Genomic DNA, 27,479 nt, shown 5'->3' with positions numbered 1-27,479 from the left:
CTCTGAGGTATGCAAGGCCGAAGAGGTGGTGCTCCACAAGCCCGATGTGGGCAACCACCATGTCAAGGACGTCTTTACACACCGCCTTGATGTCACAGCTCAGCTCCAGCTTTTGGCCATTCAGCAGTACCACACCCACCTTTCTCTGCACGTCCTCTATCTTCCCACGTTTCTTGCGTGCAGAAAGGAAAAAGGAGGGAGTGGCGAATTGTAAGGGGTAAATAAAGCAGCTCCTGTCACACAGAGATCATCGGTTCTAAAAACAGATTTACATCCTCACCATTATTGAAGAGGGAACAGATAGGGCTACGCAGGGCTCGCTGGACATCTTCACGAACTCAGGCCCAAGGAAGTTCTGCCATTGGTGCAAAGATAAAGAGCAAGTGTCAAAGGGAGACCTTTATTTGAACCAAAATGCTGAAGGATTGTTTTCAACCTGAGACTTGTTTTCATACATTTAATATTCATATATGGAATTATGCCAACTGCTTGCGTTTCATCCTCGGTTGTGAATGCTGATCTAAGATACAAAACATCTGTGAAACATTTGTCACTTCCTATCTTCATGGGAACACTAACACTCCTGGTTCAAACCAGTTTTATGAGCTGCTCCTGTCACAAAAAGTCAATGACAGCAGCTCATGCGATGCTTTTGTTGTGTTTGGTTTCTGTTGTGTAGTCTCACCAGCAGTGGACGAGCAAGATTCCTTTAATTCAGGTTAAAGAATTTTGTTTTACGAAATGGAAATCCCCACATGCAACATTAAATCATTTTAAAATCTGCCATAAACACACTGCAGCAAATATGTCTTGCCTTTAGTGCAATGAAGTACAATCAACCTAAATTATTTGAATGCACTGCTAACATCTGCAGAGTTGTTGCTACGTTTACCCCCTTTGCACAAACACATTTTCAAAATTGGCAATAGCAGGCTGGATAAATCAGACCGTACCCAAAAAAATCCAATATGTCCCACAACCCACATATTTGTAATTAACATAAGGATGCTGACGTGAATTATGTCTTCCAGTCAGCAGTTTGTATTAACAGAACATCCAGTGAGCACAGTATCAACAACCTGGTTGCCAGTGAGCTCATGCAAATTAAAATTGTCCATCCATCATCAAATATTCCAACATAAACAACTTTCAAGCAATTGAGAGTCAGGCCTCGGGTCCAGGGAGTTCCCACTGCCGAGTGTGTGTTGAAATGATGTCTTTTAACCACTTTCTGGAGTTGGCTGCGTCATGTGTGTGTAGTCTTCATCTCCATAGTTACAAAGGAAGTTTTGTGTATAAATCAAATTAATGCTGAATGGCCTAAGTAACTAAATGATCCTCTAAGCTGACAACTCCATAAAGATATCTTTGTGTCTGTTAATCCAAACATAATGAAACTATTTTACCATCGAAATAACAGCTTTGAAATCTTTTTGATGGTACACTGACTTGTAATAGGGAGAATGGTGCCGCTGTCATTCCTACTCAGCGCCCTCAAACGCCTGTTCACACACTATGTAACTGTGGAGAGAGGGAGCGATCTCCCATGAGAAGTGACTGACTGAATCAACGTCAATGGCTAGAACTGCCAAAATCAGGCCCGGTAAGTGTGAGAGTGGTGCCAAGCTGTAGATGAGTTACAAAAAACTTCAGCTACAGGAAGCCGGGGATCACGAGGAATAGACACCATTTGTCCGTGCAGGCATCGCACTGGTCAAGCAATTGCTAGGTTTTGTTTTCTATACATGAAAAATGCTTATCCACTCAAACTCCCAGACCAACAGAATTGCCACTTGTGTCTGCAGAAGCCAGTGTTGATCAGCAAAAGTTGCATAGTGTTGCTTTAAGTCATGAGCAGTGCAGACCTTGGGTTTGCGGAGTGGCACAGAAGAGGTATAGAGGGGGTCTCGAAGGTCGAGCATGGAGGTGCGCGATGGGGCCAGGGGTTCGTCTGCGGAGTAGAGGTTAGCCCTGGACAGCCTGCTGGCCAGGTGGGCCTGGAGCCGCTGCACCTCCTCCTCCTGCTTCTGGAGGAGCAGCTCAGCGCCAACCAGACCTTCATCAGCTCCTTCATACTGCCTGCAGGGAGGAGAGCAGAGGAGGGAGTGTCAGAACAATCTGATGCTGCCAAAAGGCTGAATAAGAACAGCTGTTATCTGCAGATGTCTGTTGTTTGATGTGCGACTGTTCTTTGATTTGTAGGCTTTCTTTGAATGTGCCATAACAGAAAGACTTAACGGTATCAATGAGAGGTAGACACGTCGAACAAAATGTGTTTACACATGAAAGACATCAAATACTACTACGACTACTACCAGTGCTCTGTGCTGTGGGCCGGATTAAAAACTTGGGTTTTTCTGTGAGCAGGCACGGCAACAGCAGGCGGTTAAGGTCTGTAATGCCAGAGATTAGAGAAGACAGGGATTGCTGAATGTGGATGTCGCATTAGATGACCTCACTAGCGAAGCATGGGGATGACCCTGCCGTGCCGCACCAGCTGTGTGAGGAGCAAACAGGTCGTACATCGGTGACTCCCCTGCTCCGTTTGTCACGTATGAACATTTAGATTCCAGACACACACAAACTCCCATGCAGTGGGGCAGATGGTGAAATTCATGCAATAACATTTACCACCCAGACTTAACAATGCAACCAGTTATTAAATCCCCCGTTACATAAGGCACATTAGTGCAGCGAGAAACAAACACCTGGTGCAGCCACTGCAGAGGCTTAATAATCTGCAGGGGAGGTGGGGGTGGAGGGGTTACATAAAGCCCCACACACATACAAGCAATCCTTTTTGTACAATTACATAGATTTTTCCATGTCCTTGGTTTATATTTCATTTCCTAAAAAGTGGTTAGCAAAATGGAAACGGTCTAGACTAGATGTAGTAGTTGTTTCACAATCTCTGTCAAATATGGACATGAAAAATTGAAGTGGCATAGAAATAAATTCAACCTGAGCTATTGATGTTGGGGTCTGTAACATCCAATAAGGGGCAGATTATTATATGAATTACCGAGTAACTGTAGGTTGGCTCTTTAGGGGGAATAGTATTTGGTGGCTTTTTAAGCTTGAACCTGTTATGAATACCAACGATTGATGTGACATTATACATTATTTATTCGCAAGTTTATACAATGTATTTTTGTACACTATTTTCCCATCTATATTTATTATGATATCTACTATGATTTGTATTTCTGTATTGCTGATACATCACATGATTTGTATCAAAAAGGATTGTGGGTATTTAAGATGGTGACTCGGTGCCTTGGGGCTCAAAACATCACTGGCAAACAACCAACACTAGTGATGTGTTGTTAAATAGCCGCCTGTACACATAGGTGTGCGTTACCTGTGCCTGTGTGTGTTGTGACTCGTCAGCGACAGGACATCGTGTTCAGATGAAAGTGCCAGCTGGGAGCCGAACCGCCTCGCCTCGCTCGGCTTCTTAGCTGGAAGAGAGACGTGGGAATATGAGCTGTGCACACAAACACTCAAAAAGGAGGAAATTGTGTCTTCACATGTACACAATCAAACACACACCCCGCTGGATGCAGACACCCACACTGTGCTGCGAACGTACGTCCATGAACATGTGTTGAGGGAGGTGGAATACTTAAGGAAAATTAGGCCAAATCGGCACCACAAATTAGATCTCTGTTGCCCTGTGTAGTAATTGTGTGTGAAAGACCTCCGCTGCATTACTGCAACAGGATGTGTCAGACGGAACCAAAATATACTGAGTCACGTACTGCCCCATCTAGTGCATTAAAAACCTTTCTGTGCATAAGAGCTATTACTTACTGCTTTTTGTCTTGGAACATGATCAACATATTTCAGCCGTTCCCAAATGAAACTGGCATTTTTCCCACGAAGGTTTCAACTCTAAACAGCTGTCTCAGCTCAGTGCAAAACATGACGACAGTGTTAAATGGAGTATGGGTGTTAGGTGAGCTTGAATAAATGTGCATTTGACCTTTGTCAGCTCTGTCTCCCTCTGCACTGACAATTGTAAGTATATTAACCTCCTGGGTGCTGGTCTGGAATCATTCTAAAAACAACAGCACGTCTGAGAACACATTAAAACTATCAACAAGAGTAAATACTGTTCCAGTCCAGTTTCTCAGTGTGTGTGAAGTAAAATGGAAAATTCCTAACACCAGTGACACGTTGTAGTACTAGACTTTCATGTGACTGCCAAAATGAGAACGAACTAGCTGGACTGAAAATGGTTCACGTCCTCACCCAAAAGGAAACAGTGAGGACACATTCAGAAAGTATCATAGCCGAACTGCTGTGTTAAAAGGACTCTATACTATTTATATTGTTTGGGAATCTGATCTGGATGCCATAAGTCTCCCTGGGAGGAACTGGAGGATGTTTCTGAATTAAGATCAATACAAGCATCAGGTCTCAATAGTGACAGAATATTTTAAAAATAAAGACATAAAGAAATGTGTCCTACTAACATAATCATCTTCAGTATCTCAGATGTCTTTCCAGACCCTGATAACTTACCACACAATGTAGACTATCGATAGATCTCTGAATTCTTCCGTTTCGTTTTTCCCTTTCCCTTTACTTTGTTCCCTTTGTTCATTTCAGCAGGACATTGGAAGTCGGTGTATCAAATAACACAGTGAGCTGAGATATTACAGCATACATGTCGGATACTCCAGTTGCTCAGTTTGGAAGTATTCAATCTGAGCTGCAGCCATGGCTCTGTTTCCCACTTGAAACTGTAGACCAGCTAAATGTTCCCCACACTTATCTGCGTTTGAAGTCCTGTTTATATTTATCGCACGATTCTTATTTTGCACTGAAAGGGAAGGTATTTAATCTTGTGCAATCCTACGTAAGTGAGGACATTATCTAATTCCTCTGGCGGAACCAGGTGAAAGTCTGACAGCAGCTTTCTCTCTAGAGCTTCTTAAAATAAAGGCAGAGTGGTGCACCTCTTGATTCTAAGCAGACAAAGCTCGCCCTGTAGGGTTTGGCTCGTAAGACAGCAGGAAATCTGGCTTTGAGCAGGACAGACAAGAGGAAATAGTCAGTGGAGACAGAGAATAATTGATATCCTTTGCCAGGGGGTTCGAGTCCAGGGTTCGAAGCCCAGACTGCTGCTGGTTTAATAGTGAAATTCACTCACCGTCTCAGGTGTAAATCAGTCTTGCATTAGATTGGCTAAAAAAGTGGAAATCAGCAGGCTCCAGATCCACAGAAAAACAAATGAGACCCATGTATCCAAGCGAGGCTGCTCTGTTTGTCCTATTGTTTTTCAATTTGGTTTGTTGTTATGTTAATGTTACAACTGGACTGGAGCAGTTTCACTATTTTGAAAATCTTTGTTATATAATCTTTACTTCAAGCACAGAACCAAAAGTGAGATATGTGTGTAGAACCAGGCCGACCAGCTAAAACACTTTCGATTTGAAGCAAAACCACATTTTGAGAAATGGACAAATGGTAAGGGTACAAGACTTACAATAATACAGAAATATGTTAAGAGTTAAGGAACTACACATCCCAGAAACCAGTGCAAATGATCCCATTCCAACAAGCCACTTCTAAATTGTAACCTTGATTTTCACCCCTTCAGTCTCTTTCCATTAAGAAAACTAAAATAAAAAAATAATACAAAAAGGGACACAGAGGCATAATTTACCTTGTCTGTAGTCTGGATCTGAGGAGGCCACTGAGGGGCTTTCACTGGATGAACTGTAATCACTGTTGTACCGCTGGTGGGTGTGGACTGGGTCTGAGGGGAAGATAGTTCAAATAAATCATAAAACACAAACCATGCAGCAGTTTTAGTAAATAATCGATGAAATAAGTAAATGAAACAAACATAACCTCCATGCACATTAGATGACTAACAATGGTTACATGGACTCGTTGGCCATTTGTTTGTGAGGGATGTTAAAATAAAGCCATTTGTTCTTAAACGTCAAACAACAGAGAATTTCACAAAAAGATTTTTCACGAGACTTGGACGACATGAAACTGACGAGCTCCTGTTTTCTTTTACAGGACTCTCTCTGTCACCTTTAACCCAAACCGGTAGACTGAGACACACACAGAGCCGGAATTAGTCATGCTGTTGATAAACACTCCTGGTGAAAGACATGTAACTTCACTGGAAAGCTGCTTTGGCACAAGTATATGCAGGCAAGCCTCCTTTCGGGTTAACAGAGCATTTTGCTGAGGGTGTAATCTCTTGTCTTGCTTGACTGGGTGAACCATAGCAAGTACAGACCAGTTCACCACAATCATTTACTCATCTCAGTGCACTGCCTCATCATCTCAATAATGGACTCAGATTTTGGTGCAACACAGGAAAACAACATGAGCAAACATCCTGAAACAGTCTGAACCTAAACTTAATGTGCCGTGTGTTTCTCTTCCTCGTACGTGGAACCTGAAAGTCCTGCTCCTCAGTACCAGCTGCATAGCTTGACTGAGTGGCATTCTCCAGTCATTGCTCAGGCATTTAGGTCGGCAAAGTTTCACAGCACAACAGTCTTCTCTTTGTAATGATGTCTATCTTATGTAAACATCATTAATAAAAAAAAAAAAAACATTGGGGCCCAGCAGCAACTTTAATTTTACTAAGAAGGAGGAGGAGGAGCACAGGTCACCCAAAATAGGTTTCCATCATCTGCTGGTTAGTGACTCATTGGTTCCTCGACTGCTTTAAAAGGTTCAGAGGAGCAGACAATGTTTTTACAATGACTTAGCTTCACCCATAAGAGACACATGCACAGTCACCTGCCCTACACTGTCCACTACGCTGCTTTACGTGCACTTATTATGAATTTAGAAAACCTAAAGGGTGAAGTGGAATAAATATTGCGAAAAGCCAGAAACTAATTTCTGTTCCAGTGGCTGATTAAGACACATGTATGATCTGGGTAAACCAACACAGAAACAGGACACATTTGTGAATTGAGAAATCGAGAAATCTTAAAAATGTTTTAATTAAATAAATAAAATAAAAAAACAAGGATCAGCATTTCATCATGACCTAAAAACACCCCACGAACCTCAGAGCAAATGGAGGAAGGCAAATCGCAGAGGGTCACAGCTAATTAGAGAGATTAACACAGAGGTTTTGCAGATAATGTTTGAGTGAGTGAGCGACGGGGCTAGATAAACATGTTCCGCATACCTCCCTCTCTGTGCTTCTCCCCACAGACCGCTTTTGTTTATTTCCCAGGAAATATGAATAATCATGGAAGGAGATGAAGAAAGATAAACTCTACATCCTTTAAATGAGTATGAATGGTAAAGTAACAGGAATGTACTCATATACATCTATAGATAAATTCCCAAGCGACAAAGAAGAGGAGGATTGTAGGCACGTTTAAAGTTCTCTACAAATATTAGAAGTGACGTTTGTATAAATATTTTATGAGGACGTTGTTCAACACAATAAGCCAATAGTTATTTAATCCCAATTTATTTTAAAGGGCAGAGACCGTAACATGATGCATATTTTGTCATCTACCTCCGAAATTTCTTGCCCAAGAATGACCCTCTCAGCTGCCATAGTTGCAACACTTCCTAGGGAAGTTGCTATGTTTTAGGCTTCGTTCTGGGCTGAACGCAGCTCGGGAGTTAATTTATACAGACAACTTACTTCCTACTCAGCTCTATCATGTTTTCTTTACTGAAATCAGACCCACTTGCTGGAATGACCTGCACTTATCTCTCTCCTCCCTTTAACCTTATCTTCTTGTTACCTCTTCCATGACCGTGTTTCTTTAGTCCCCCTCTCCCCGATTCCTCAAATAAACTGATACTTTGACACCAGTTGTCTCTGAGAACATAAACAGACTCTACACGCTTTGCCTTTTTGGGGTGTTCAAGCTGAGAAGAGACACAAACTCAGACCGTGAGGTTATTTAATTTCTGGTGGTCCCGGTGGGGAAGGAGGAACTCCCTTTAAAGCGGAGGATAATAGCTTACAGGAACCCCTCAAGTTTCCACAACGTTAACATGACTCAGAAGAAAAGAATAACAGACAGTGTACAGTTGCAATTTTAAGAGCAGGGAAAAAAAATCATTAATGCATAAATGCCCGTTTACAGCATTTCCACATTTCTTGTGAAATCTTAATAGGGCTTGTGTTGAACATTATTCATGATGTAAAGAAGAAATGAATCAAGCAGCTGATTAAAATGGATCAAAAAAGCCTTATTATAAAATCCCTGGGAGCACTCTATAATCACTCCTGTTGTGGCCTCCGGAGTCAGCGGACCAAATATAATTATGAAAATTTGGGGGCTGTGCTTTTTGTGCGAAAACCTCCCCCTTCCCCCGGGGAAGCAGCAGTGTTCTGTGTTTGTTGTCCATGCTGGACCCGCCCCGGCCGAGAGCCACATGACCCGCTGCCAAGTGCCTGAGAAGTCCAATAACGTTAGGAATTCCCTCATCCGCTACGCATGACTCCAATTACAGTCGGTAGGTCTGTGAGGAAACTTTCTACCGATTGATGCAACTTGGCAGCAAAAAAATAAGAAGAGGGGGGGGGGGTGGTGTCACCGGGTGAGACATGGGGGACAAGATATAAACATGCCCATGCACACACAGGCATGCACGCACACGACATTTAGTTATGTTCATGTAATCCATATTTATACGGTTTAAACATATTTTTTTAAATACACACACACACACACACACAAAAGAAAGAGAAGCAGTTGGGTGAAACCTGAGAGCACTGACCACTGCTGCGCCATCACTTTCCTGTAGAAAAGAACAGAAGAAAGTAAGAAAGAGGGAGAGAGAAAGAGGGAGAGAGAGAAGGGGGTCTCTGCCAAGTACATCCAGGCCCGCAAATGGTCTGTGCTTAATTAGGCCCCATTCATATTATAGCAAAACAGAGCTGGGATGGAATACAACGATATTTTGCCTCAGACTTTGTAGTGACTCTCAGACAGTTCTCATCCTTTCACACACACACACACACACACACACACACACACACACACCACACACACACACACACACACACACACACACACACACACACACACACACACACACACACACACACACACACACACACACACACACACCTTGGACATTAAACAGGGGCTCCCCTCCAATCGAATTTTCTCGCTCTAACACTCTGCCAGTTGGAGAAGCTTAACTTCTTTCTTTACACAATCATACGAGAGAGAAAAAAACATAGCGTCCCTGATTACAATCGGCAAACGGGGAGGGTTGGAGAGGAAGGAGTTGCTGAGGATAAAAAGCCACAGTTGAGGAAAAGAATGCTTGGATGGTGGTTTGGTCAGCATAAAAAAACTAAAACATTGCCCTAAAATCAGGGAGACTGGACGTTGGAGGGAGGTAGAGAATGGGGGGGAGGAAGAGGAAGAGGAGGTAAAAGTCAGTGGTTCACTGGATGAAACCATTAATACCTCATGCTCCTTCACTGCCCCCCCAGCAGACCCATGTAGCCACATGTGATTCTTTGCATACAACTTGCCTGCATATGGAGACTTTACTAAGAATTCAATAAGCTCCTGAGGAAAATGTAAAGCTCTTGGGGATGACTGCTGACATGTTTAACAATTGTTGGTTGGGGTTGTGTGTGAGATTGTGTGTGCATGCATGCTCTTGATTGTTGGTGTGTGTGTGTGTGTGTGTGTGGGGTTATTAACTATATTTGCCCATTTTACTTATATTTGTTTGTTTACAGCCATATGTAAAAAAAAAAAGAGAGGGACCTTGTTTTATAGCATGTGTGACAGTAAGCAGCGGGCTAGAATTAAGCAGGCCTGTAATTAGAATTGACAATTTGCAAACCGCTCTACCCGTGACTCATATATTCTGTCTAAACATTGCTGCCCAGCCACCACCAATGATACTGCATTCATGCCAGCATCCAGCTCCCATCCCACATGGTAGTTACAGATGGACACATAACCTGCAACCAGCGCGGGCGTCTGTCTGCTCACGTCATCCTTATCCACATCACATTTTCACCTCTCAGATCAACCCAGCTGATGCCTCTCTGCATTCTCCTTTCGCTCAACCAGCGTTAACCGCATGATAAATTCATATCACCACAAAGTATGTCTGTAGCCGGGTCTCATTTTGAAATTGTAAGGAACACAACAGATAACAGGCACATTCACTGTTGTTTGTAGCCCGAGCACTACAAGTCCTGACAAAGCACCGGCACCACACATTACACAATAACGACACATGACTCGGATGTGTCACGAAAAAACCCCATTATCTCCAAATAATGAATTCATGTGTGTAATCTGCTCCAATGACGACAAGCAAAAAAGGTGCGGAAAGGACCGATTGCAGTGCAGCTGTAACTGCTAAAACACGCAGAGTGCGGTTTGGACATTTTGCAGATTGAGTTGGGGGAGAGAAGTATTTCAGCTCGTTCGGCTCAAATGTGACACTCAGTAGCCTATTGTTTAAATGTGAGTGAATCATGGTACTTATTAATTAATCAATTAAAATCATTCAGGCTGTTTCTAGCGCTTATCTGAGATTCAAGCAATATCAGACAGCCATTATATTGAACAAATCAATCGTATTATAATAGTCACACCTCATACTGAGAGACCATGAGTGACGATTATTCTTAGTCAGTGGTGAATTCCCCTCCTACTATCAGCAAAAGCCAAGGACAGAAATAGCTGTAAAAGAATGAAAAACCTTGAGAGATAAATTTCCAACCATGACTGCTTTTTCACCTCCGAACACTTTGCCAATCACAGCACAAAGAGGGTGGGAAAGACAAATTTGGGATTTAGGAAAGTTACAGAAGTTGCTCAACACACTGGCTCCATTAGAGCCAAGTCCCTTGTATCAGTTTGATTTACATAATGTCCCAGTAGCATGAGACACACTTTGGAAATTTCAAAAGAAACTTCTCAGACATTAACCTATAAAACTTAACCCCGAGGACTTAAACTCGAAACGTGAAAGCATGTTAATGCATGTTAAGAGAGTGTACTCACCATCTACTGCGTGCCTTAGCACCTGAAGTTTCCTCTGTCTCTCCTTGATCCTGTCATAGGCGCCAGGAAGGCCTGAGCCCACCGACATGGCTGAATAGTGATGAGGCTTCCTGCTCTTCAGCCCCGTAAACTCAGGGTAGAAAGAGTCCTTCTCCCTGGATGGCCGCAACGCCAATTTGTGCCTCCCTATAGAGTGGGTACTTAGAGCAGTGCTGCCCCTTCGAGCATCCTCCAGTGCCCCAAAACGAAGAGCCTCTGGGTCAATGCAAGCCAAGTCAACAGAGGAAGCCCAGGTCTTCCTGGCTTGAATGGGGCCTAAATCACCAGTGTGGAAGGGTAAAGACCTCCGGTCCAGTTCCACCGGCCGGCCTTTTTGCTGTGGGTGAAGAGGGTGCAGGTAGGGATAGGAGTGCTGGTGGTGAAGTGAGGGGTGTTTGGAGTAAAGTTCTGTGGGGGATTCGGAGTTGTGGTGATAGTCAGACAGGTTATACTGCTGGGCTGCCCCCTCATCGCCCTTCATCAGGCCCTGTAGGGACCCCATGGAGCGACTGAGGCCCCGGTTAAGAGATGTCTGCTCCTGAGTCCTGGCTCGATAGCGCTCCAGAACCCTGGGGGCGGCGCTCCTCCCTAAGAACAAGGGAGAAACAAAGTTTTAATAAACCTTACAGTGTCAAAACGTTACAAATCCCAAACTAAAACACACAACTATTAACTGGAATACTGGCAAAGCACAACCATGGAGATATATTCAGAAGGAAAACACTCCCAAACAAACAGATATAGGCATATCTGTTTTTCATATTCCAGTATTAGAGATAATCTGAAATACCAGGGGTAATATAATTTCTAAACCAACACCTCACATTCAGAAAGTTGAATTTATTATGAGAGCAGGGATTAACAATGATTTTGATTCGAATAAAGACGAAGTTCTGACAGCATCAGCACGACACAGTAACTAAACACAAAACTGTCGACTATGGACGTCCCCTCCTCCTTTGCTCCGATGCCCTCCCTGGACCTCTACAGCCCGAGCACCTGCTGCCGGCCTCTCACAGCCCCTCTACTGAAAGATTCAGTGCTGCTACTGTAAATGAATAATTGGGTAGGCATTCAGCACGTCCTCAGATTCCCCAATCAGAGCGTAAAAAGGGATACAGCAGACAATGCAAACGAGTGACCAGGCTGACGTGGCCCCCCCCTTCTGATTAAATAACATGTAATGGTTTTGTGCAGCACCACAACCACATGTTTATAAATGCTTCCTTCCACTGTTGTGATCCTGTGTTGAAACCAAGAGCGTTGTTTCAGAAACTTCCTTCTTGAATTCAACTCAACATTTTCATTTCATTATCTCAGGCCCTAACCAAATGCTGCACGGTCATTCAAATGATTAGATGGCAACTGATTAGAATCAGAAGCAGCAATAGGAAGTTTCTGTTATGAAGCCCCATGAGGATGCAATGTAGCTGCCATCAGTGTTCAATAAGACAAAGTAAATTATGAAGTAAACCAACAAAAGCACAAGAAAAGGCAATTTAAGAAACATGATGTTTAAGGAGTTCCTACTGTGTCTGCACGTCTGTTTTGTGCAGTAGCTTATTTACCCCCCATTACCTAAAAACAAACAACAGAACAGATTAGACTGTGCCACAATAACAAATCATCCAGCCCATCAATCACGCCTTTATTTTTTATTACTAAATAATGAATGTGGATTTCTGTGACTGTATAAACTCCACCAATGACGGCTCAGGAGGCCAACATGTGCATGACAAGAGCAAAAAACAAGACGATGGGATGCAGAAATGAGAGAGCAGAGGGAGACGCTAGGTCCTGTAAAAATGCTGCATGTGGTGGTTTAATCTACAAAGCATATGCTCAGTCTTAACACATCAAAGATGGAGCGTCCTCCAGAAACCCAGGGAGGCACACAAGGCACACAAAAAACATCACAACAGGATGTCTTTTATTTTTCAAAGAAGTCAACTGTTGCCACAAGATTTTCAGCTCATGCGAGTGGGGTGTTGCCGTCATATGGAAGACAGCGGCGATGAACTGGCAAACATAAAAATATCTATCGTGAAAAAAACAACAGACAATGACTGAGTTCCCCTAGCAGCAATTACAACTTGAAAGCACTGGAATACAGAAGGGAAGGAGCCGCTCCTTGAGAAGAAAGACGCTCAAGAACTGAGTAATGCTCTTTGCATGTACTTTCCCTAAGGCGGGCTGCAGCCGCAGAGACAAAGCACTGATACAAACAGCAGCAGCAGCTTCACTGGTGACTCCAAAATATGCATCTGTAATCAATGCCATGCCATGCTTACATAATCGGGAATATAGCCATGCTCGCTCTGTGTTCTCCGCTCCACGGCCTGGAAAAATGCCGGAGTTCTCTCAGAAAACCACTGGGAGGATTTGGTCATATTTTCCTGAATTAAATGCGATTCAAGGTTGTACTGCTGCTGTTCCTTGTCTACTTTTAAAATCTTTCCCTCCAGAAAGCCAGGACGTGAGCGATGAATAGCTTGACAACCGGGAACGCATGTAGATCCAACTTTTAATATATAAACAATATATCCAACCACACACCGTCAACTGATCAAAGCCTCAATTTATTTTTGACCTAAACATCACGTTAAATATTCTCAACATTATCTCAATAAAACCTACTTATCTAGAGTCTGGTGACTTGTTCTGGTTCTAGGCTCTGTTACGTTTTGTCACTGACATGAAGATAAGGAAACATATGTGTGACCTGCTTTGTATTACGCAGAAACCATTATCATGAACTACTGGCAGGAAATAGATTTAAAATCACTGTATAAATAAATCGACTTTCTACACCATTAAAAACTTCCTTTATACATGACCCCAAGTAAATGCAGATCTAGTTGCTCTGTGTTGAGTGTGCGAGTGCAAGCTCATCTTACCCGAGGGTAAACCTTTTCCCCTCAGCCTCTCTCGAATCTCTTTACTCCGCTCCGGAAGAGACTCTCTATCAGTCAACAGACCGTCCAGCTGAGGAAAAAAGACAAAGAGAGTGGAAGTAGAGGGAATGAAAACAAAGATAGGAGGTTAGAGAGTTTTTTCCATTCGACAGTCATCCATCCTGAAATCGTGTTCTAGCATCACTAGCCCCATTATCTCAGCAGATAACTCGCAGGGAAAACCTTGAGCTGCAGGTTTTCTGGAAGATGCTAAAATAAACATAAAATAGACAATTGAGTGTTGTGTTGTAGTTCCATGACCTAAGTGTGTACCTGAGAAAGGCTGCCCAGTACCAAGCGGACCAATTTTCTGATGTAGGAGAAGGGAGGGTCACAGGTGGAGTTGCGGATGTGTTTGCTGCAGATGTCCAGCACCGTGCGCAGCGACATTCGACTTAATGTGACGTCATCGCACATGTTGAGGAGCAGGCTGTTCAGGTGTTCCCCCAACTTCATAGGCTACATCACAAATAAAATCACAGTTAACACACAGCGATGAGAGCACAATGTACTGTTGAGTCTTAGGCATCTCTGAGGCTGATATCTGTATTATCATGCTGATTTCTTTGGGTTCAGATAATGAGGCAGAGTTCATCCTTGCCAACATGGCACAAACCCACCACCTACTTTAAATCTCCACCTACTCAATCAAATCCACATATTTTATATTATAAATTGACTTCTCTCCAAGTGCTTAAATACTACTACGGATTATTAGGGCCACTTGAATATTATATAATTAAAGATTCTTACACTTAAAGTACAACTTTATTCTTGTAATATTATGAATTTCTTCTGAATTATGACTTTATTCTCGTAAAATTTACTTTCTTCTCCTACGTAAGATACTTTGCCTTGTACACAAAAAAAAGGGTACAATTCATTATTTTAGCATTAATGTGGATTTTTTGGCTTTGGTTCCGAGTAGATATCTGACTCTGGGGTTGGTGTTGTAGAGTGAATAAGAGTATTGCCAAGATATATATATACTCCTTTTTTTCACAGTGTTTTCATTTCCAAAAGAATTAATATTTTTGATCCTCCATCTCCTGACCAAACATAAGAGGGAGGTGTTTGTGGAGGCTACAAGTCTTCTACAACTATCTCACATCTCAGTATCACTCTCTTTTTTAGAAACTCACTTTTGAGTAGTCCAATCTCAGCTGAAAATCTTCACTTTAATCTGTCCAGCAACTATACCCAGCCCACACATTCTGTTTCCCTTGGAAACATGCCACATTGCTGAGGCTGGAAGTGGTTGAACCTCTGTTTCACTAAGAATCTCCAGAGTTCAGTTGCATGACTGAAAGCAGCTTTAGACTTAAAGTGTCTGAAGAGCCAGGGTTTCCAATGCAGGTCTTTTATGACACTTGTTTTCCTTGTTTGAATGCATCAGAAATGATTACATGTTGTATTTGACTTTAAGATTGTTACACACTTTGCAGCTGCCATGAACACAACTACAGCCATGTTTGAAGAAAATGATACAATCAGAGCCGATTGAGCCTGAGCTCTTAAGTAAAGCGAAGCGGATGAATAACTATGAGTGCAAGTTATGTTGTCTCAAACCTGTGGCCGGCACTTTCTCACAGATCTGAACGCGCTGTGAGGATTGTGTTTTACACCTGGCTTGCTCTTACTGAGATATGAACACATTGTGAAGCAGACCATCTCTTTGCACATTCAAATCCGTTCCAGAGTGCGTAGAGCTTGCACGTTTTTCTTATCAAGATGAGATATTCAGATAAAGATCAAAAAGGCCGACACTGAGAAACTGCTGCTTTCAGAAAAGTTATGAAGCATTTGGGCTGCATTAGTAAGACTGAAATATGGAACTCTTTGAAGTATTATAAATTGTGTGTTACCACACACTAATTCTACACACTATGCACATTTTCATGATGCCATTGTGATGTGAAAATGCAAACTTGAGTTTTGTTTGATGCCAACCTCACTAACATGGGAGACATTATCAAACCTTTACTTTGGATTGTTAACTGTTTCAGTTTTGAATATACAAAGTGGTCCCTCCTGATAGTCTCGTATCCTAGTGTCAGTCCAGTTGATTCGACACCATGTAGTGAAAGAGTTAGTTTTTGAAAGCATAAAGGCAAAAATCATTTGTTGAGTTTATTGGAAATGAATTGATTTCCGTCATCATTATAAGGTTGTATATGTATATGTTTCCCTATTCTATCCATTTGTAGGACAGTGTCTGTAGTAAGGATTTACCTGACTTTGGGGGATCTCGTAATCTGCTCCCCAGAACAGGGTCATCCCCAGAGAGTACATGTGCATCTGTAAAAACAAAAAAACATCACTTACGTTACAGCAGCTTCATTCAATCTTGGTCTCTAAAGAATCTAGAATGGCCCTGAGTAGAGAGCATACCTCTGCCAAAGCCCATCAGTCCCACTAAATTTAATCAAGCCGCACCAAATTTCACAAACTCACTGAGTTGGACTGATTGTGCCTGATGTTTTTCATCAAGAGTCATTCATTATTCCTGGGGAAAATTGTTAAAATGTGGGGGAAAAAAAACTATTTTGCTATTTTAAAGAAAGTGAAAAAAACATTGACCGATTGAGGGGAAAACCTAACCTCCTTGGTTGAGGTCAAAAAGTAAAGAAATAGAAAGATGAGCAATATAAAGGTTTTGATGCATTCAGATTCACTAGGCACGGAACCTTGTTGAAATAAGTCAAACTTCCCCATGTGTATGACAGAGAGAGACAGACCAGTGCTCACTAACTGCTGGTGTAATAAAAGGAATTCATTCTTCTTCTCTGGGAATGAAAAAAAACAGGGGCTTTCAGCCTAAATCCAAAAACATTTTCCATTTTCCTGTCCTTATTACTCTGCACTCATTACTTGGAGAGAAGTCACTTCCCCTGAATGTTGAGCTTGGTAGAGGAAAGAATAATTCCTCTATTGCCAAAGAATGCAACACAGTCGTCAAGGTCTTTTAGGAACAGATCGCACAACGCAAATTTAAAGACACACTCGCGCCTTCAGAAAATGTGGAAACCTAAAAGGCTCCCTTTAAAAGCAGCGATAACCACCGCACAAGATGAAAAAAGTGAAAGGAAAAATGGGGGCATTCGCAGCTGACGTATATTTACCCAGTGTCTGATAATGAGAGAAACAGATTATACTTTCTACACTGAAATAACTCGGCCGGGGAGACGGGCCCAGGGCTGGAAAACTGACTCAGCACAAATCTGTGTTGAGGTCTGTGGGGCCGTGCCAGAGACAGGAATCCAGTCATGCAAGCTCTGGGCTCCTCCGCCAGAGGGGCGGGGATGAATGGGGGGGGCGTGGTTCTGAGGATATGTAAAAGAAGTCATATCTTGCATTGCAGGAAATAATTATATGGTTGCTCTTGTTCTGAATCTTGCAGTTGCACAATTCATCCACCACAACAAGAGAGGGCTTCTACAGCCATAACTCCACACATATGCAGCTAGAGCATATAATGACAAGATTTATTGGACATAGTAGATCAAATGAAATTATAATAAATGAAAGAAAAGTTAAAGCAGTTCACCAATTGAACACAAACCATGAAGAAATATGTCAGTTGTAGGGAAGCTGGAAGCAACAAAAATATGTGTGTACGTGCACTTTTATACGCTGTCCTTTTACACCAAAATGTTTTGGTATAAGAACACTGCTAAACCCACCAAAAAGGAGACTGCATGGGAGCCTTTGCTCATGGCTTTTCACACCAATACTCTGAAGTGCAATGTGTGTCATAACATCACAAAGAAAAAGTGCAGCATCAGGGTCTACACTGTGAAAATAACAAAAGAAAAGAAGAAGAAGAAATTGGTGCATTCACACAGGTGTTATGTCTCCATCACTGCCGATTGGAGCCGGAGCTGATATAAACAGTGCAGACAGTTAGTGGGTTTTTGACAAGAGGGAAAGGGGCTTAACATGACAACAACTTCACTAATGAACTTAAACTAGACTGAACTGTTCAAACTAGAAAATATCCCCAAAGTGCTGCTGAACACATACGCACTTACAAAAGATGTGGGATGATATAATGCACAATAATGAAGCATTAGAAAAATAAAGACTCGTAAGTTTGTGAGTTTCTGTCACCACATGGGTTGTGTAAAGTTTGTACCTTCTCAATGTCCGAGACTGAAGTCAAGGAAAGCCCCTCCAGGACCTCAGGAGCTGTGAACGCTCTCAAGTCCTGCTGGGTCACATATTCGTCCGTGAATGAGATGTTGCCCGAGGGCATGAGCAGGAGGGACCAGGGAGAGATGATGAAGCCCATGGCTGAAGGGTCTGGAGGGGGAAACAGATTATTAAGCCACTGGAGATATGATCAGGAACCAAAACAGGATAACAAATACAACAACGTGTTGGAATTCCATTATTTGGATTCTTAGCCATTATCACAAAAACATACACTCACTGTTTAAGTGAAGTATTGTGTTTTAAAGCACCCAATTTTGTCCAAGCATTAACTGCCTAACTGCAGCAACTGCAGACAAATCGGACCACAGTGAATGTTTCTCGCAGAGGCTTTTGGAGTTTATGGAAATTCAAGATGACTGAAGTAAACAAAAACACATGTTGCTTTCTTAGCCTGCAAGAAAATAACTGTTGAGGCATGGAAACAGAGAGGAACGGCTACACAGCGTAATTCTCTTTTCCTACAAAGCCGCAGCCAGCACTTTGGTCAGAGAATGTTTTAAAAATACACAAAGGAATGTTTGAGCAGTGCTGCAAAATTCTTTTCTTCGACTGATACTCGGCTCGGAGAGAAGCGCAGAAAAATGAACAGACGAACTGGGATTTGAGGCACCAAATATCTGCTTTCAAAACCTGGAATTTACTATGTAAATACAGGTTTCCTGTTTAAAACACAAAGTGAACATTTGGAGATCCTGCTCAAAAGTAGAGTGGGTTACTAGGTGTATCCCACTCGACACTTTGGCTCTGGATAAGCAATAACAGAGCTGAGCAGAAGTTCATGACTCAGCCTGAGCAAATACTGTACGTTTTGTTTTTTTGGATGAATTACAAATGAAACAACATCTTCTGCAGATAAACTGAACTGAAACCATACAGGATCTAACAGAACCACTAATGTAAATATCAGACTTGAATGTGTACCATACAAGTGTACAATTGCAAGTTCTTTATCCGGTAACAATGTAATTCATCGGCCTGATAAGCCGTTATCTGAGCTTATTAGCAGCAGGGAATTATCATGATCTATTACAGTGATAGGTCGTTCCACAAACGTAGATGCTGACAAACTGCACTGTGCACCATGCATTCAATTCCCACGGCAAACACGCCACTAGAGACTGACAGATGTGGAGAAGCAGATAACCCCGGTGAGTTCCAAAAACACAGCAGAGCAGACAGAAGAGGAGATAAACAGGAGACAAAGAAACAAACAAATGTAGAAGGTGCTGGTTTCTGTATGATCCTGCATAATATGCAGATGGGAGCATGAGGAGGAATCCCTCTGACAAATCTTCAGAGGAAAAGTTCACACATCACCTATTCAAACAAATCAGTCAAACAGTAACTATCCACTACTGTTTAACCACAGGGGAAATGTGTGCTAATGGTTAAGTGTTCGACAAGGTGACTCCACTCACAATATTTGGAAAGGTAAATTTAGCCTCCATACATAACGCAACTCAACACACTGTGACAGAAACAAAAAAAGAAATCTTTATAAGTCGGAAACTTAACACAGTATTTCTTGTTTTTACGCTATTTTAAGTATAAACCAGCAAAGACTCAACTTCTCCATGACTGTTAATAGCTGAATAGGTCATCTAACACATGAAAAATGTTTAAATGGCCGCCATTATTTATCCACTCCTGTGGTAAACATACTTCTTTACATAGCTCGGTGACTATATAATAGCTGGTTCCAACATCTGCTCTTCAAATTTTAGCCTCGCTCAGCAGTCTAAAACTGTACGTGTACACGAGAGGCCACAATTTGCTCAGTATAGCTACACAACTACACACTGGAGGAAAAAAAGAGGGGGGGTGGATGTTAACCATCACAATCACTGCAGCACAATGTCGTGCGCAGATTAAATCATCTAAAACACACAAGTATCCAACCTTTTATCTTGTCATCAATATGTTCAGAACTTTGTCTCAGAGGCAGTTTTTGAGAATCTCCTCATTATAAAAGCATTTAAGAAGCTTTAGACCCTGATAAGAGGGAATTCCAACAGCTTCTCACAATTGTCTCTAATGGAATCTGTCAACAACTGTGGAATTTAAGGTCAAACCGATTCCTTCAGAAACCCACGGTCAGATCTTGGCTACTTCTCCATGTCAACAATGATGAATATTTTATATGACTCATTTAAGGTCGACCTAATCAGGTGCACCAATGTGTCAAATGGAAACGGCCCCAACACCTTTAACTTTTAATAAACACACGAGGTTGTGCGACGGCCCCTGACTCATATCCTGGCCGACGTCTCCATAGTTACGCTTCTCTTAGTCAGCCGTTGTGGAAGTTTCCTTTATTTACAAAGACACAACTTTATCTCCCTCGGCCTTCAAGGACGACCGATGACTAATGAGGACGATAAAAACATAACCACGTACACTACCATCTTACAAATGATGCTGACAATTAAATAAAAGCACAGTTTAAATGTGAATGACATCATCTATAAAATAAAGGTGACTTTAACAAGATGAACATTAACCTAGAAAACAATTACCTTCATGCCAGGTTCCTGCAGGTTGCAACAAATTAAATTTTAGAACCTACGTATATCAAGTATGACAGACCAGAAGGAATATGGAAGTCCATGAATTATACTTCAACATAAATGACAGTAAGGTGAATAAGTATAGTGGAGAATGACCCTCGTAAACTACAGGCTGCGACGAGTGCTCTGTGATAAATTCAGACCGGGGTGTTGTAGACTTTTAAGCCTGACAGAAGAAGTGTTAAATTAACTTTAACAAAATTAAGACCTACTAAAACCTATTCAAGATATAATAAGTAATATTTTAACATATTTAAGACGTTTTAAAGCCTTAAATCCAGTATATAGAATTTCACACAATGCGTTTCGTGGAATTCAACACCGGGCAATTCTTATTCAGTTAAAAAACTGTTAGAAGAATTCCAGAGAAGGCTGTGAAAAAATAAATAAAAAGGTGGGACATAGGAAAGTGGTGTATGTAAGAAAGTGTTTTGTGCATGTACATTTCTCGGAAACGTCTCTGCGGACTTGATTCCACATGTCCAATACCTTTATGAAAGAGTTCTTGGAGGCTCTCCGCACTCTGGCTGAGCACCGCCCAGACCTCCTCCTCCTGGAGCGGACCTCCTCGGACCTCCAGGGCTTCTGCCAGAGACACGTGCATCTTCCCTGTGCACAGAGTGAAAAGGAGACAACTGATTTATACCAGACAATGAATACACACACAAACACATAAATAAGCTTAAACCATAAAAACAGGAGAAAATAGCACAAGCTGTCTTTGCTGTTATATGACGGGAGCCTCTGGCACAAGGTAAGTCAGAGAACATCTGCACCTCACATCATGTATGTCTTCTATACTTGTATATTCAACTTCCCAGGCTGGGTTGGGATCATTGATATATTTGGCACATCTAGTTCAGATCAACATTTTGTTCTTTCTCATGCCCTAAAGTGAACTCCTGCATCAGTGTCTTATTATTGTCTGCAGCCGAGGAGGAGAACAAGCACATGAGCTGCACATGCATACGGAGACGCATCCTGCTTTACATGAGTTACATTCAACAAAGTGGCAAACAATTTCCAACTATTTTGAGTGTTAGTGTGTCACAACCGGATAAAATTCAAAAATAAAACTTGACAGACGTAGTTGAGATCAAAATGAAGGCTGAATTCAAAGATGGGTGTGGTCGGAGCCATGACAACTAAGTGAGTTGAGCAAGAGAGTGTTTTATTGTCGTGACTTCAATTTCTCATTTGCATGAGGAGGAATGTGTTGATTGCAAAAATACGGTCTCAGCATTTCAGAGCTTCTATTGAGACAAAATAAAGTGCATATCGTGCATAAAAGTCAGTGTTTCCTAAACAATTTTTTCAAGTTTATCATACTTATCAAAACAACCCAAAACACGAAGTGCTCAGAAACGCAAAAAGCACCGAGCGAAAGACTTTCACTCACAATTAAAACAATTACCGAAAATATTCTATTGCATGAAAAATAAGCTGTTTAACCCTTGACCTTTGCAACATCATAAACATAGTGAGCAGGATTCATTGCTGCACTTTATCTACCTTGGTTTGGAGAATGATTTTGCCAGGGCATCATGATATGGAAATTGGTCTCATTTGTAATTTGGTTTTTTTAAATGTTTGGCCTAGTGGAAGTTATCATTGGCCTGGTGGCCTGTACTATTATGGAGGAAAATCTTTATGTGCATAAAAACATTAAGTGTACATATTCCACAGTGGTAAATCAAACTAAAATGACCAAATTCTGCACAACCTCCAGTGCAAATACAGGTTTTTTCCTTTTTTTCCTAAGCTATTTTTGCACAGCACCTAAATCAAGTGATCAGAAAAAACTATGCTGAGAGTTCTTGCATGCAGCAGGCAGCACAGTGTCATGAACAGCCTGAAACACAAGCACACGGAGATGGGCAGTAAAGAGACTAACATGGCCAATACAAATATAATGGATTGTACATTTAATGTGGGGGTCCAATAGGAATTGTTCCAGTAGCCCTGATGGCCAGTCCAGCTATGAACCAACACCGACAGCTTTTCTGATGTTAGGAACTTTTGAAGTGGATTTTTTCCTCACAAAAAGCTCAGCAAACCCACAATAAACACAACACTGAATATATTTGGACTTGTCTAATCACAGCTGTTACTCAGCATCTTAAATCAAAAAAACGTTTAGCCCATGACTCAAAAACAAAGCAAATGAAAAGACATCCAGACAGGAAACGAGTCTTAAACTTTATGCAAGAGCAAGCAAACATCAGCCATGTGTGGGATCAGTACCAGAGAACATTTGTTCATCATTCATTGTCTATGGCACAACTGTCCACAACAACCTTAAAATAGTTTCCACACTTCTTCAATGTAAAACCCAAGAGCTTGGCAGGTGCACAGATTTGGCTCGGAGACCAAAAAAAAGAGCTTAACAGCGACAAGTGAAATGTGTCTGACTGTGTTCTGTGATATTGTTCTCTTGACATTCTGCTAACAGAATTTGTGTTTGTGATTTATCATATTTGACTATATATTGTTGATTCATTTATTCACAGACGTTTCACAGTTGGTATCGCAGGAACACACAAGAGCACAAACCACATTGCTCTGTGTGTGTATGCAAGTCAACCAGAAGTCCATTCATTCTGGGAACCTCTGTGCCTCTTCGCCTCATGTACATTGAAAAACTTTAAACTAAAAACAAAAAAAAGGGGTTCATGCTGTATGCTTTTGGCAAAACAAATCACAAAACTGGCAAGAAATCTGGCAGGTGGACCTCCTTAAAGACCTACTGGTCCTGTTTAGCCACAATAATGCTTCATGCAAATGTTCCTCACATAAGCTGTATATAAAGATGGACGACCTGACTGCTCCCCAAAAGTGAAGCCAAAGACTCTTGATCACCACTTGGAGGCCTCGCCACACATTAAGTAAGTTTTTACCCCAAGATAATTCTATCCAACGGTTGTTATTTCAGATATTCGGTCCAGAGAGGTTGATACGATGACAAATTCAAAGTTGACGTGACTTTTTGAAACGCAGCATAACCAGTTTTGTTGCGTTGGCATAAAGAGACAAATCTGAGAATGGCACTCCTCTAAAAGCATCTTCGCATAAATGGTTCAGCAGCATTATTGGTGTCAGTGAAACTTATCTGAAGGAAATATGTGAAACAACATCCTTCCTGTGAAGCGGAGAAGAGAGTTAATGAGGCAGAGGACTAATAGTTTATGCAGGAATGCAGGTTAACCATTCTAGTCAATTGGAGGCGTGAAGTGTGAGGCGAAGTGGGTTACTACCCATCTTGCTCATTACCCATGAGAATGGGGAGAGCGGGTGCTGTGAAGACCGATTGTTTTGTGGCCCTTGTTATTTCAACAGAGACCTACAGTGGAATGTTTTTTATCCGCGCTGAGGCTGCTGCGCAGGCCAGCTCCTCTCTCATTGGACTATGGTCCTACTCATTATTGAGGGGGCTTAGGAGGCAACGGCCCAAAACAGTGAGAGCAGACAGCCTTCACCACTTCAGTGCCTCATTCTCTCCCTCTTTTTTCAAACAGTGGGGATGTTTGTTCCTAGGTATTCCCACACTATAACTAGAGCGGGAAAAAAAACACTAAACATGGCTTAAGTCTGCTGCTGCTGCAAAGTGTTTGACAGTCAGTCACAAGGATTTTAAAGAAAATAATCCTGGAAACGTGATAGCCTTCTTTACTCCGCACTTAAGTGAAGCTTTTCCTTTCCTCCCACCTTCCTGTCTGAGACACAACTGCAACCCACGAAATGGAACTGAAAACAACAACCTGAAACCTAGCACTTCAGCTGAATAACCCAGAAGGTAGAAACAATTTCAGTTTCTGCTTCCTTTCAATGTTCCCTTTCTCCATTTGCCTGGAACAAAAAAAGGCCAGAAAAGCACATACATCTTTCTCTCCGTTATCCGAAATCTTTTGAAAACCAGAGTAGCTGCACTTTTGAAGCAATCACCCATAAAAACACACCAGATTCCACTTCTTCTTCCAAAAGCATAACTCAGAACATAAGATATGAGCAGGAATTTGCTCATATCCTCCAAACATCACAACTGTGGTCTCAGCTGGCAAACACATTTGGAACAGAAGCTGGCGAGGAGAGGATCCCGGTGCCAGCACTGAGGTGAAGTCAATACGTGCCAGGAAAATTCAACGACAAACTCTGAGTGAACCTCTCTTCCCAGAATCATAACGCATTGTGCAGGCTGCGAGCGAGCACACGAATCAAATTCAAAACACACGGCATCCAGGAAGGTCTGGATCTGACTGTCTTTTCAACAGGAGTAATGATGTAAGAAGTGATGTTTTCAGAATACATCAACAAACCAGGACTGGACAGCTGAAATGTAAAAACTGCCGACGCACAGGTTAAGAGCCTGATGTTAAAATACCACCTTCAATGTATTCTTCCCGTGACACAAGTAGAACCACTGTGGCTGTGTTTACAGATGGGCCGTCCTCGTGTTTCTGGTAAAGAAAACAGTAGCGGGAATGGTGCACAACACAAGTGGTGACTCACCTAAATAAAAGGGTAAACCCAGTGGCTGCTTTTCATTAATTGTACCCCCGCTCACAACTGAGGCAATTTGCCGACACGCTTTTCCAGATTTTCTATTGAACGCAGGGTCTTCCCCGCCCCCCCTCGATGGACACAACATTGCCCATTACATCACCGAACCCTGCATATTCCAGCTATGGAGCGGTTCTGTCTTAAGCCACCCTGGACGTTTTGTCTCTCAGCAGTGCCAGGGACGGGGAGGAGGAGGAGGAGGAGGAGGAGGAGGAGAGCCACGACTATTCCATGATTATCAGCCCAACTCTGGACCGACAGCCCTCACTTCTCATTTTGGTCTCGACCTCATCCGCTCCATTTCTGTTAATCACAGGGTTGCTGTGAGTACCGTGACATGCAGAGCAGGGTTTTGCACACAAAAAAAAAAGAGAAAAGAAAAACCTCACTCTGACTCCCCCCCCCCCTTCTTCCTCCACTTTACCCAACACACAAACCCAACCCACTGGCTATTTTTCCTACGATGATGCTCACACCATCTCCACCGGAGCCACGCAGGATGGGAGCGGATCATCTCGCTCCATCACATTATTTCTTCTTTTTGTCTTGAATGACACAGATTCACACACAAAACATCCCGACCTTTGACTTTTGAGTCAACTTTACTACTTCTCTATGGTAATGAAGGGGGGAGGGGGAACAAGCGGGCTTCTTGCAACCCCCCCCAATAAAAGCTTCAGTCAGTGCTGACACTTTTAGACTCTGAAGTGCCTGCATGCATGTTGGTCAGGGCTGCAGAAATAAAGCAGGACAGTGAACTTTGAAGATGTTTGTTGGGTAGACACCATGTTGTGGGCTCTCGTGGCTGCTACATTCAAAAAGGACCCAACGAGGGGGTCACTGGTGTGGGCAAAGATGCTTCATGCCATTTGTTGTGCCTTCAATACAACACACACAGCAGAACTTCCTGGTTAAACATTGAGAATAAGAGTTAAAGTGGCTAACAGCCGTGCTAATTTTTTCTTTTTTTTACCGTAGGATAAAACAGACTTTAGCGCTTTAGCGCGGCAGCAACAGCCGACTCAAGCCCCTCAGCTTTCCCGGGAGAGAGGGAGAGAGTATGGCTGACAGCGGCTACGCCAAACTTCGCTTAAAAAACAATTCACTTTACATGGAAGTGCTTTTTCGAGCGGCTAATGGGAAACTTACCGGACAAGACGAGCTACAGAAACACTCGCGGGGGAAATGTTCGTACTCCGGCGAGGCTTATGTGAGCGCACACCAGCGGGAGCAGACGCCATCCCGTCCACAAAGCAACATCTTGGCTCCGACGCGGGCGAGGAGTCACGCACAAACACAGCCGGGCAACAGGTCCTTCCTCCCGGTCCCCAGCGGTGACTTGGCCCCACGGAGACCAGCGGCTGCACCGCGGCTTTTCTCCTCCGAGCCGCTCCGGATTAAAAAAGAGAAAGAAATAAAAAAAAATCTCCACTCGAGCTCAGAAGTCGTGTTTGACGGCCACTGCTCGGCTCTGAGCGGCCGTGATACTGCTGAGCAGCCGAATAACCCCTCCCTCAGGCCGGGGAGCGTGGGCTGACTGGGAGTGACTGGGAGTAACTGGGAGTAACCAGACACCTGACTGTCCACTGTCGTTTCTATAGTAACACACACACACACACACACACACACACACACACACACACACACACACACACACACACACACACACACACACACACACATACACACACACACAACTGGGAGGAAATGTTTGATTATGGAGAAGATGGTTTGATCAGTGTGAGTTCAGGTCACAAACCTTCCTCACCCCCTGAACCATTTCCCTCCAGTGACTGAACTTATTTATTTAAATCAATAGCTGATGATGCAAACCTCTGATCAGATACATCATCATCTAATGTATTATTCTTCACCCCTGGACTATGTGGAGAGGAGGAGCTGACAACTTACTAAGTATATAAAAAAATATATATGTCAAGATTAGGTTTTTTTTTTTTTTTACGATGGCCCTGAAGTGCAACGATAAATCACAAACACAACGACAAATCCTAAAACACAACCTTAAATCGAGAAGCATAGTGGCAAATCACACAATCTGACAAATCACGTAACACAACAATTCACCACAAAACCAAACAACAGATCACAGACACGACAAATCACATTACACACATTTCCAAACA

General features: G+C 42.4%; 1 protein-coding gene across 7 annotated transcripts in view; it reads right to left on the bottom strand.

Annotated features, from left to right (window-relative positions):
* Positions 1-26,847, bottom strand: part of ptpn13 (protein tyrosine phosphatase non-receptor type 13) — a 43,908-nt gene extending 17,061 nt beyond the window's left edge. For 6 of the 7 annotated variants that reach the window (XM_035184432.2, XM_035184434.2, XM_035184438.2 and 3 more), the window contains exons 1-12: positions 26,485-26,847; positions 21,268-21,387; positions 18,132-18,298; positions 16,229-16,294; positions 14,270-14,455; positions 13,940-14,027; positions 11,004-11,630; positions 5,675-5,767; positions 3,362-3,461; positions 1,866-2,079; positions 281-355; positions 1-172 (exon numbers count right to left, since the gene is read on the bottom strand). In XM_035184432.2, the coding sequence (XP_035040323.2) occupies positions 1-172; positions 281-355; positions 1,866-2,079; positions 3,362-3,461; positions 5,675-5,767; positions 11,004-11,630; positions 13,940-14,027; positions 14,270-14,455; positions 16,229-16,294; positions 18,132-18,298; positions 21,268-21,382 (1,903 nt within the window). In that variant the 5' untranslated portion in view covers positions 21,383-21,387; positions 26,485-26,847. Of the gene's footprint in view, positions 173-280; positions 356-1,865; positions 2,080-3,361; positions 3,462-5,674; positions 5,768-8,722; positions 8,758-11,003; positions 11,631-13,939; positions 14,028-14,269; positions 14,456-16,228; positions 16,295-18,131; positions 18,299-21,267; positions 21,388-26,484 lie in introns of those variants that run through there. The other variant, XM_035184439.2, reaches the window with a different exon arrangement.
* Positions 26,848-27,479: the final 632 nt, after the last annotated feature.

The sequence above is a fragment of the Hippoglossus stenolepis genome, chromosome 18 (assembly GCF_022539355.2).
Source record: "Hippoglossus stenolepis isolate QCI-W04-F060 chromosome 18, HSTE1.2, whole genome shotgun sequence".
Taxonomy (NCBI): domain Eukaryota; kingdom Metazoa; phylum Chordata; class Actinopteri; order Pleuronectiformes; family Pleuronectidae; genus Hippoglossus; species Hippoglossus stenolepis.
The sequence above is the reverse complement of the archived record's forward strand: the minus strand, read 5'-3'. Positions and strand labels throughout refer to the sequence as shown.